The 12,853-nt window shown below is 34.8% G+C and overlaps 1 protein-coding gene and 1 pseudogene across 15 annotated transcripts in view; one reads left to right on the top strand and one right to left on the bottom strand.

Moving 5' to 3' along the window:
- Positions 1-12,853, bottom strand: part of LEPR (leptin receptor) — an 80,344-nt gene that overhangs the window by 27,951 nt on the left and 39,540 nt on the right. For all 15 annotated transcript variants that reach the window (XM_074334870.1, XM_074334871.1, XM_074334869.1 and 12 more), the window contains 4 exons: positions 9,988-10,133; positions 7,810-7,954; positions 555-845; positions 278-395 (listed from right to left, as the gene is read on the bottom strand). In XM_074334870.1, coding sequence (XP_074190971.1) covers positions 278-395; positions 555-845; positions 7,810-7,954; positions 9,988-10,133 — 700 coding nt within the window. The remainder of the gene's footprint in view (positions 1-277; positions 396-554; positions 846-7,809; positions 7,955-9,987; positions 10,134-12,853) is intronic.
- On the top strand, positions 870-2,380 carry LOC109446976 (polycomb protein EED; annotated as a pseudogene).

Here is a 12,853-nt window from a genome sequence, read left to right as displayed (position 1 = left end):
AAGAAAATCCCTTTTTTATAAATGAGTCCCTATCAACACTCCACATCAGAATACACAAAGCATTTCTCCTCCTCTTTGAAATAGCCCTTCTGCCTCTATTTGCTCTTAATATGTCATTACATGGCTACAGTAGCAGTTACTGTTTCCTAATTAAGTATATTCTACCTTCCTCTTTCAAGAAGAAAATCTACGAGATGACTGTCATGGCGATAGTTCTCTGGGAAGTTGTTATTTCACCATATCCGCAGAAAAATAAAACAGTAAAAATAATACATACCTATGATACCTCATCTGCAAAGTACTTCCCACGAGTGATTGGATTGTGTTGGTTGACCATCTGCAAGTCATTTTAGTTAAGTACCCATCAGTTTCACATGATATATTGATATTGACATCTATTTAAAACACATTACAAGATTAATACAAAGCAAAAAACACCAAAAAAATTTTAATGAAAACAAAATTTCTTTATATCTTCAATGGGACCCTAACACGGGGCCCATAATAAAAATTGATCTTGTGGAACAAAACGACTAAAACCTCAGTATTCTTACCAATCACATATAACTCAGCATAGCGATGGTGGCATTCATGCTCATTGCAGCAGTACACTGCATCGTAGGTGAACTTTCCTCGAGGTTTGGTTGCATTCACATTGGGAAAAGTAACTTTACTAACATGGTCACCCACAACATTATATTGGCTTTGAGGAATTTTCTCAGCTAAATTCATCCACCAAACAATCTTTTTTGAGGAAACAATCTTGTTTTCATTTTTATAGATGCAGTGAAAAGAAACGTTAGACCCAACAGTTGTCAGAATTTTAGGTGGAAAGTATATGACATCTGTAATAAAGGAAGAAAGGTAGAATGTCAGATGAAGGCAGAAATCATCATGTAAGCAATTTATATGTAAAAAAGATTCACAACGCATTCAGGATTACACGGCCAAAATAAAATGAGTGTGCTAAGATACTGCAAAACTGGAATTGTTTGTGTACAGTTAGAGTCCCAAGCACTCCCATTCTCAAATGACCTGAGCTTGCACAAATGTCTTCCATATTTTCTAAACATAGAGACATTTATTATAAAATACGTTTTAGTGAGTAATGGTCACTTGCTAGCTGATAGGTAGAAAATTAATGAAAATGAAATACAGTCTCATTCCACAATGGCATGCCTAGACTCTGTTTTCAGAATCAGTGAAGCTTAGAGCCACCCAGACCTCTCCGGAGATGAGAATGATGATGATGTCAATATAGAAAGTGGTACAAACATACCAAGTGGACCTGGAAGGAAAAGTTGGGGGAAAGGGAAATGGAAGTCAAAGAAATGCAAATATTCTTTCAAATGTATAAAACTCTCAAGGAAGATCATAATCAACCATTGTTTGAAGTTCAGTTTAGCTGGCACAGTAAAAAAGGAGATCCACTAGCGTTTGCAACTGTAGATTTACTTTATACGAATGTCACTCACAAGGAGAAATCCAGCTGTTGCAATCCTATGTGGATGCTCGTGCTAATGAAAACGTTTACACTTGTGCATGGACATGACAGCAATCCAAGCCATCCTCTGCTGGCTGTAGCTGGATCTAGAGGCATAATTAGGATAACTAATCCCATAGCAGTGCAGTGCATAAAGCATTGTGTTGGCCATGGGAATGCTATCAATGAGCTGAAATTCCACCCAAGAGACCCACATCTTCTCCTGTCAGTCAGTAAAGATCGTGCTTTACGAGTATGGAATATGCAAACAGACACTCTCGTGGCAATATTTGGAGGTGCAGAAGGGCACAGAGATGAAGTTCTAAGTGCTCATTATGTTCCTTTGGGTGAAAAATAATAACATCCTGTGGTGCGGATCACTTCCTTAAACTTTGGAGGATCAATTCAGAGGATGATTAATGCGATTAAGGGATCTTATGATTATAATGCAAATAAAATGAACAGAAAACTCACTTTCCTGACTTTTCTACCAGAGATATACATAGGCATTACATCGATTGTGTGTGTTGGTTAGGTGATTTGTGAAAACAACATTGTGTGCTGGAAAGCTAGTAAAATGGAATATGATGTAGATAAAATTAAGCCCAGTGAGTCTAAGGTGACTATTCTTGGGCAATTTGATTACAGCCAGTGTGACATTTGGTACATGAGGTTTACTATGGATGTCTGGCAAAAGATGCTTGCAGTGGGTAATCAGGTTGGCAGACTTTACGTTTGGGATTTAGAAGCAGAAGATCCTCATGAAGCCAAATGTACCACACTGACTCATCATGGATGTGGTGCTGTGATTCAACAAACCAGTTTAGTAGGGATAGCAGCCTTCGCATAGCTGTTTGTGATGATACCAGTATTTAGCTTTGGGACCGACTTCGATAAAATATTTTCCCTATTCACCATGAGTGTGTCTTCTGTGTACAATACAATTAATGTATCTTGCCACTAAGGCCACATTGAGCATTTGAGTTGTCTTTCAGCATTCAATCAGGCTGAGCTGAAGGTAGCGTTTACATTGTTTACACCCTTTGTGCTGTCTCCTGCTCAGACTCTACTGGTTTTAATAAAAACGTATTTTCATAAAGCCAAAAAAAGAAATCAGTAAAGCTTAGAGCAAGTTTTTAAATCACTATAAGACAAAATCCTGAAAAAGAAAAGAAAGAAAAATGGTGGTTGCTACGTCTCCTTTGGATACATGAAAATTTCAAATTAGCAGGTAAAGTGGAGAAATAAACTTTAAATAAGAAAACTATTTAGGAAATGTAAAATTAATAATGCATCAATATACAAAGCAAGTCTGTATATTACCGGTCTGTAGTATCATTTTGAGTTATTTAATGCCAGTCTCCTGTGGCTGAGAACAAGGGAACAAGTATTTTTCTAAAATATTATTTTTAATTCCTATACACGATTCCATACTATTTTTTCAGTTCCCTATTGCTGGACACATGGTTTGCCTGTATTTTAAATTAGAAACAGAATAAAAGTAAATGACTGTTAACATAGGAAGAAATTATTTCTGCCAGAGTGTATTATACAATCAGTCTATTTCGATTGTACAATTTAAGGTAACCCGTTTTTTTTGTTTGTTTGTTTGTTTGTTTTGCTGTTAGAATACGAATGTCTGTTTCCATACATAACATCTGGATTACCTCCAAAAACAGAATTAAAAATCTATGTTGGTTTTTATTGTTTTCTGTAATAACATGCTGAGCTCCAATGTCTTTGTATTTGTAATCCATATAAGATATTGGCATTTTGTATGTCTACAGTGAAACAGAAATAGGAGGAAAACTTAATAGCATGAAATTACTGGACAGAAGCCAGTCCATTAGCTTTATAAGCTAGTCTAGGACGGCACTCGAGCCTCACTGGTACATTACATGCTGTGCACAAGTACCTAGCACTGACATGAGAGATGATTAACCTACCTTGAATATGCTCCCCATCTCATTACTGAAGTGCTTCAAAAGTCTCAGACTAATCCACTTTTTAAAAGAGCACAAATGAGCTTTCAGAAATGAAGTTGAAGCTTTTAGTTTTAAAGATAACAAAAACTCAAAGCATTTCACTTCAAAATCGAATGCATATAGTTAAGGCTTAATTAAGGAATAAGATTAAAGTCAAAGTATTCTGGCATTATTAAATGCTGAAATATTAGCTTAAAAATAAGAAAAACAATTTATTAAAAACCTGACAATTTATAAAACTTGCTTTGAACAAATACATTGAAATTGATGAGGTAAATGTTGAATATTTAAGTTGTAAAATAATACATATATTTTATTCTCACATGAGATACTCTACAATATTTAATTTGTAAGATAAGAAAACAATAATGATTTTCTACTTATGGCCAAGTAGCAATACCTTTGCAGAATCTACATTAAAACTTTATTAAACTTTATTAAAAGAGGAAATTCTATTGATAAATATTAGTGAATTACTCAAAAGAACATAAATCAAAACATTTTAGATAAAGTTATTTTAAAATGTGTTTCTTTATTATAGCTCCATAAACAGATTTTTTAATTCTTGGAGATTACCTAATTTTCTTAAGGGGAAAATATTTCCTCTAACCCACTATAAGAGCTGCCAAGTGTGAAATGCAGAAATTATCTACTATGTATAATATTTATCCTTTTCTTTCATAACAAGAAGAATATATTAATAAAGGTATTACAAGCATTCAGCACTTCTAAAGTTGTTTTTAGTGTGTAGCATAACAACCTCAATGCAATATTGTTGGACTTCATAAGTTCTGATAGAGTCCTGGGTTTTCCTCGAAAAGTCAAGACCTCCCAACAACTACAGAGAAAGAACTTAGCCAATTCATTTTATAGGAATCCATAAGAATTCTTTGATTAGGAATAGCAATGCTTCCTTAACCGCACTTGGTAGGTACAGCTTTAATATCACTAACATCAATGAATAAAAAGTAGTAACTATAAAGTAACTGATACTTAGCATTCTTTTTGTTGTGGCAGCAATATACCAGGTAACCTCTGTTCAAAAAAAAAAAGGAAAATCCAAAGTATTTGGAAATGATAAAGCAGGTATTCTGATTCATTCTAAATAAATCAATGCCTCAATGGTACAAAATGTTTCTGTTTGGCAGATGGCATTATAGCACTTATCAGTGAACAATGGAGGAGAAGCTAATAATAGTAAATACCTAGATTTAAGGGAGAAAGATTCAAATCCCTTTGCGCAAAGAATAGCAAGTACCCAAGTTTGGAAAAACATCCTTTGCTGATGCACACTGTTCAGGGAACAAGGCTCAAGTGTGGTAAGCACTGGGAAGTATGGAAATTGATGCAAAGGTAATTCAGCAAAACGAAATCTTAAAAACCTAAGCAAACACCGAAACCTCATTTGGCAGGAATCATGAAGGAAATGAGGTGTTACACTAAAATACTTTATGTAACTAAGCTTACTGCTTATTAGCTTTGAATATCAATTTTTAGTGCCACTGGAAATCTTGCATAATTATACATTATGCACTTAATCCCCTTATTACCATATTAGTGGTTACAAACATAAACTTTGGAATTAGATTGCCAGCAACTCTGCTACTTTCTAATTGTATCAACTTTTAGAAGTTACTTAACCTCTCTAAATCTCAATTTCTTTGTCTATAAAAGAGGAGCAACAGCACCTATCACAAAGGATTGTTGAAAGAATAGAAAGATAATACGTATATAGAAAGTACTTAGAACTGTGCCGGAAACACAGGAAGTACCCTATAACTCTCATCATTACCATCATCATTGCTATTATTCAATAGGGAATTATGAACCTAATTGTATATTTTATTTGCAATTCAGCACACATCAATTACAGTAGATGACATTGTAATAGACAAACGCGCTGGGGAGCTACGAAAGTGTGTAAGCTTTTATCCCCACTCTTGGAGCCCTTAGCATACTTTCTTTTGGCAAGTTTCTATCTTTCCCTTAATATTCATCCGTTTCCACTCAGTGGCATCTAAACTATCCAAGACTGTTGAATTAATAGACTTCATACTCATTGCTAAGTCAATAAACTCTACCCTTTGGAGCAGCTATTTACTCACTGTCCAGATTTTTTTTTCCACATATTTTCAGATTTTTCTGTTTGGGATGTCTAAAGTCACTAAAGGGACACTTGTAGTTAATAAATAAAAGGTTAGCTATTAATGGTAATATTGTTGGATATTGTACAAGCAAATAAATTGACAAATTTTCTTTGCAGCAAAACATATCTTTATTACCTTCATGTACACAAACACTAAATATTTGCATATGGAAAGGCATATATGCATATGTGCTTTATAGTATATATTAATAAAGTGGATTATATTATGTATGAAAACATAAAAATATGATCCAACATGTTAAGAAACCAAGCAAATTTAACCCTATGGACATTGACATAAACTAGGGAAGTAAAAAAAGTATAAAAGGGTTTTATATAAAGTAAAATAGAACTAAAAATATGTCTATTCAAAGGTCTAAAAGCAAAACAAATCTTATGTGAAATGTAACACAAATAACTATTATACTGAATCAAAATTTTCATCTTAATCCAGCTAAATACATAACATTGCTAAGAACCATTATTTTAGAAAGGTATAATTTGAATATTAGCAAACTTTAAAAACAATGATGAGTCTTTTAGAATTTCCCTCTTCTGCAGAGAGGGTAGGTTTTCAGATCTAATTAAGAAGTAAAGCAATAAAGAATAAATCCATTTTCTTGTGGATGAGAAACATTTCACCTAATGATTAAATAAAAGCGGCAAGCCACAGGCCGCTCAGATTGGGGGTAGGGGCTGTTGCCTCTCCATCTTTGTCAAACTTCCCTCCTCACCACCCACTTCACCACATCCCACTGTATAAAAACCACCATGGGACATGCTTTGAAATTTGATGCTAATTCATTCCTGTCTATTCATTCCTGTTAATTCATTCACAGCTGATCACTAAGGCCCATAAATCAATGGTATAAAATTTTAATCTTCCTTCCAAAAGCTTGTCAGCATCACGTTATACACATTTTGATACCCAATAATTATTTGAGGAATAGAGATGAGAAATGCATGTCTTCTAAATCTGTTCACGCAAAGCCCAGGACTTTCCCAGTGAGAATTGATCGCTCCCTTTGCTTAGCAGTTTGTCAAGCTCTTCTCACAATCTTACTGGTGCTAAGCAATTAGTTATGGACCATGTCAATCTCTCACCTTCATTAGACTTTGAGATTTTGAATACTGAGATTGGGGATTTATAAACTATCATAGTATCTACTATTTCCTGAGTGGTTACTAAGGGTAAGTAAGCCACTGCAGTAAGTTCTTTATGGGCATTATTTCATTCCATCCATATAAAAACATCCCTATTTTACATATGAGGAAACTGAGGCATAGAAAGGTTAAGAAACATTCCAAATAAGTGAGGAGGCCAGGATTTCTATAAAATTCTGTCAGATCTCTGAAACCACTCATGCTACTTACTTTTTGACTAATCCTTACTTTTTAAATACTAAGTAATCAAAAACTAAACGTATTTAGTTAAATGTGTTGAATATCTGCTTTGTGTTTGACACAGTACTTGGTATCTCCATCTGTTCATAATCAACCCGAGTGAGTTTGAGTAGGAATAGTTTTGCCGATGTGACAGATCAGATAACTTGTCAAGGGACCATGAAGTGTCATCCTACAGTAACAGCTGAGCGTGTGACAGGGCGAGGACTATTTATTCTAAGGCACCTGGGCCCCTATGGAAAACACTGCATCTCAACTTCTAAGGAAGTTGTGAATAAGCTCAGTGTTTCTGATGCTAAAGATAACTTTTAAAATATGAAAAACAAAAGTGAAAACTCTCAAAACCAAGTACCAGGAGCAAAAGGATTATTTTATTATATGACGCGTACTATTCACATAAAATCGTAATATTTAAAATTAACGTCAAATAAATAAATATGTCTGATTTTCAAACTATAAGTTAAAGAAACATCAACACAAGTAGTGTTCTGAATGTGTGGATTTGGAACTTTTATATTAACTCTATCTTTTTAATAAGAAAGTAATTCAACAAGATACTGCTATAGATGCACATAAACCTGGGAGCTCTTATGCAAGTTTTCATTAACATAGGAACTTGCAAAGGAAAACTTATGCAAGTTTTCATTAACATAGAATTTAAATAGAAAATTAATATTGTGTTCCTCCTTTTGGTTTCTTAGTACCACAAAATTTAAGATTCTTATGATATGCCAAAAGTAACTTTAGAAATACATTTCCCTCTTAATAGCAGGGATTATCATAAAACCTACCTTGTGTAGTAAAAATCAGAGGACTACTCCAGTCACTCCAGACGCCGGGGCCATCCAATCTCTTACCCCTCACTTGAACCTCATACGAAGACCCAGGAAGCACACTGCCTACTAGCAGAGATGTAGCTGAAACAATCTCATCAGTCTGTTCAATATTATTGGAAAAAACACATGAGAACATCAAGTCAACGTGGAACCTTTACCAAAACTGATCATAAGCAGGTCTCAACAAACTTCAAAGAATTAAAATCTGACAGAGTAGTTAGCTGGCCACAGTGGAATTAAACAGAAATCAATAACCAAAGAACATATGTTGTCGCATTAGCCAAAAAAATTTTAAATAGTGCGTAAGTTCAAGAAAACGATCACAATGATAACCAGCAAATATTTTTAACTGGATGATGATGAATATTGACCTTTCAAATTTTGAGACATATACCTAATGTTGCTGGGAAGCTTCAAGCCACTGCTGACAAGTGTAACTCACATGTTAGAAAATGACGTGCAGGGTAAACAGAACTCTAAGTGTTCCTAGAGGAACACATCACAGAGGAACGGCATGAATAATATTAAGAAACTGGGCCTGATGATAAGATGCAGTGAATCAAAATACAGTTTACAAACTAGAGGGAAAATATCTAAGAGACCTAACGCTGCATAAAACAACCACTAGCTAAAAAGTGCTTAGCAAATAAATTCAGTTTTCAAATGATATACTCCAAAACTCGCCGGCCTCTGAGACTGCGGGGTGCCACAGACTGAAAGTGGGAAAAGGATGAGGAACACATTAAACAGTATCAGGTCACCTACACTGGTAGCATTTAAAGTCTTATTTTCTCCATTTCACAGACGAGAAAGCTGAAGCCCAGAGAAGTCTTCACTCTGCTTTACCATGCTCAACATAAAGGATACCTATCCTGCTCTTTATGAAAATAAATTCTTAACAAAGTTAGCCAATATCTAAAAAAAACAAAACAAAACAAAAAAACAGTTGTTTACCTCTAAATGACATAACAATTAGTTTCATAAAGTGCCAAAGTCCTTGCAGGTCCAGGAGGTTCATTAAAATTTCCTCCTTCTCCTCCCTTGCCCCACTTTTTTTTTAATTGCACATTTATTCATATTTACTGGGATAACATTAATAACATTCTATAGTGTTGGGAAAACTGGACAGCTACATGCAAACACAATGAAACTAGACTACTATCCCCTACTCTTTTTTGATGCATCTACTGTTATTCTTACTCTCACTCACTCCCCTGGCCTCCAGCTTCTCATCCAACTTAGGGCCTCTGAATTGCTGTTTTCTCTATATGGAACCCCATTCCCCCCTCTAATGTCACCTTCTCAATGAGATCTTCCCCACCTCCATTTACTATTACAACCCACCATGTCCCACCGGCATGACCAAACTCCTCTTATCCTGTTCTACTATCCCAGTGTATCCTGATGAGAGCAGAATAGTCCCTGACATCTAGTAGGTGCTCAATAAATATTTACCAAAAGACTGAGAAAAGGATTTACTGCACTTAACAGTACAAATGCATTCACTGCATGTAAATAAATATATTGAGTAATAAAAAAAAAAGATTAAAAGTAAAATCAGAAACCAGAGGATATCTGTAGGTGAAAAAAAATTATAATTATGAATTTGAGTTTCTATAACTGGACTTCCTGTAGCCATTTAACTCTGTGTGTGTGTTTGTGTGTGTGTGCGTGTGTGTATAAATGGGAGAGAGAGAAGAGAGGGGAAAGGGAAGAGGGGAGAAGAAAGAGGAAAGCAAGATCACAATCAAATATATATAACCTTTTTTCAGAGGAGGAACTTTTTCTGGCACTAAATTCTGGAGGAATTAGTCATGCTCCTCAATATATAACATGGATCCATAAGAGATATTGCGTAATGTCAAACAATTTTCTAAAAGCACTTTATAGAAGATGCAGAAATGCTGTTTATATGGTCATTTCCTATGCTGATCTTCAATAAAAGCCAGCAATATAATATTAAATTATAACTGATTCTGCTCCACAAAGAATGTGCACACTTGGTAAGGGAAGGGGGGCAGTGCAGGAGGAGGGGTGGCGTGGCGGGGGCAGCACTTTCTACAGGACCTGGGGATCTCACATTTACTTTAATTACATTTCAACATTTCCTTTTATTTAGTAAAGTGTACTTACTTCTCTCATATTTGTTGTAGAATTCTCTGAATATTTCACCTGATATTGAAGCTGAAATGGTAGCAATGTTGGGCTGGACCAAGAAATCTTTAAATGACCACTATCTGTGATTTCCATACGCAAATCTAGTGGTGGATCAGGTTTCACTTAAGGAAAAAAGAGAACACTTTTAAGTCAAGCAATTTTTATGATAATCATAAAATGAAGTCAAATCGAACTTTTAGCATATCCTGGTCTTTCAACTATTTAAAGGATGTCCTTATTCAAGGGCTAATTATATAAACAAAATGTTGGGTCTTCTCTTATACCTTATCATAGCAATTTCATTTCTTTCTCCCTAAGTGATAAAAACCATAAATCACCAAACGAGGTTATTTTGATAAACGTGAATCCCTGCTGTTTAAAAAGTCTGCTTAACTTTACTTAACCTAGCATTTCCCAAACTTATTTGAAGCCTTTCCCCACTACACCTACCCATTTGTTTTAGTGGGTAACAAAAAAGAATTTTGCAGAGCACTATTTGGAAAATGTATACAGATGTTGCATGCAAAACTTAATGCAAATATGAATGTGAATTAATGCAAATATGCATGCAAAATTCAGCAAAGCATTTAATTTTGAAATACAACAATCCAGACACACCTACTCAAATAACACACAGCATGCATATTTTAAATGTCATAAACAGTATTAGCAGGCCCTAGCTTGTCACCAGAAATGGGGATGAAATTTCTGAGCCTAATGGTGTGTTTAACCTGCTAAATGATTTCTGAGTTCATATGTATACATATGTGTTTATGTATGCATATGCATTTGTGTATATAAATATGGAGATATGTGGCTATGTGTATAGATTTAAACTAACAAAACCTTTAAATTATTTGTAGAAACAATGTAAACATCTTACAATAAAGGATTGATTGAATAAATTTATGGTTCATCCCTACAAGGGAAATCTATACAGCCATTAAAAATCATATTGAGAAGAATATTGAAAATGTTTAATATTGTTAGTTTTAAAAGTTTATTAACCCCAATAAACTTTAATTTTAAAAAAGTTTATTAAACAACACTATACTTGCATTCCTGATTTGTAAAAACTAACAAATGAAAAGCATATGTATAAATATGTATTAAAATAGAAAAAAATGCCAAAAGATAGAAAATAGATGATGTATTTTTCTTCTTAGTGTATTTCTATTTCAAGATTTTTACAATGAATAGGAATTACTCATGCACATAGAAATAATCATAACTTGAAACACTGACTGATTTAAATTTTATTTTCAAGAAATAAAATGGTACATAAATATTTTTCACATTCTATGTTTTCAGAAATTTGGATATAGTTTTTCTCTTTTCCTTGAGTCAAAATTAATAGTTTTTACTTTACGTGACATATTACAAATTTTAGTTACTTTAAAGAAGGGACAGCTAAACATTGAAGTCTAAAAAAAACAGTTGAAATACACTGAGTTTCCATGACTAAAAAGCAAAACAAAAACACCAAATCATAAAATATAAACTACTGTACATTCCCTAACTGCCTTAATATTCCTTAATGTTCGAAATCTAAAAATAGTTTTTCCCAGGCCACCCTATATATGCAGTCCCAGATACACTCCCATCTATCAGCTTATTTCAGAGCAATATTCCTCAAAAAAGTTGGCATTACTCTCTCCACTTTGCATCCCATTCCCTAATCAACCTACTCTGATCATGTCTCCCTCCTTAACTGTCCACTGAAACTGCTCTTATCAAGTTCACTACCCTTTGCCACATCCAATGTCAATTATCTGATTCATTTTACCCCACCTCTCAGAAGCATTCCACACACCTGCTCATTGTGGGGGGGAAAAGAAAAGCTTTAATTCTTTTTCCACTTGGCTTCCAGATCACCACATTTCTTTACTCCTCACTTTTTCTGATCATTCCTCAGTCTTTCTCTCACTGAACTCTAAATGGGTGATTTATACAATCCCATAGACATCTATATGATAGAGACTCCCAAATATTTATCTCCTCTGAATTCTAGGATCATATATCCCACTGCCTACTCAACATTTCTTCAGTTTCTAAAAAGCGTGTCAAACATAATGTGTCACTCACCTAATCCCCGCCAAATTTTCCTATCTCAGTATCTAGTACCACCGTTCACTGGTATGCTCAAGTCCAAGCCTAAGTGTTATCCATGATTCCTCTCTGTCCTTCACACTCCAAACTCAATCCACTAGGGAGTTCAGTCAGCACCATCTCCCAAATAGATCCCAAGTCTGATCATTACTTCTCCACTGATTTAACCCTAAGCCACCTGGACAATTCCAACAGCCTCCTATCTGGACCCTCTGCTTCCACCCTTGCAACTATCCTTCCCCTCTTCCCCATCAATTTCTTCTTCCCATGTAGAGTAACTACTAAATATGCACATGTATGCACGTACATGCACACACACAGACACACGCATACACCGGATCATATAACTCTCCTGGTTCAAAAGCTTCCATTGCAACTAGAAAAAATCCAAACTCCATAACCATAGCCGATGATACGATCTGGATACGGATAACTCTGACCACACCTCCAACTATTCTCCTACCTCATTCACTCCAAACACAAGGATTTTCTCTTTGGTTCCTTTAACAACCAAGCTCATTTCATCTCAAGGGTTTTGTGAACGCTATTTTTTCTGCTTGTAGTAGTACCTTTTGCTCTGGATTTTTGCATGGCTATCTCTATTCAACTCAAATGTTATCTCCTAAAAGAAGTTATCTGTGACTTCCATAGCTGAAATTACAACCCTTACCCCTAATACTCTCCATCACACCATTTCTTTCATGGCACTTAACAATTTTTGGACTTTACAGTA

Source organism: Rhinolophus sinicus, linkage group LG06 (genome assembly GCF_036562045.2).
Source record: "Rhinolophus sinicus isolate RSC01 linkage group LG06, ASM3656204v1, whole genome shotgun sequence".
Classification (NCBI taxonomy): domain Eukaryota; kingdom Metazoa; phylum Chordata; class Mammalia; order Chiroptera; family Rhinolophidae; genus Rhinolophus; species Rhinolophus sinicus.
This window is presented reverse-complemented; position numbering and strand designations above follow the sequence as displayed.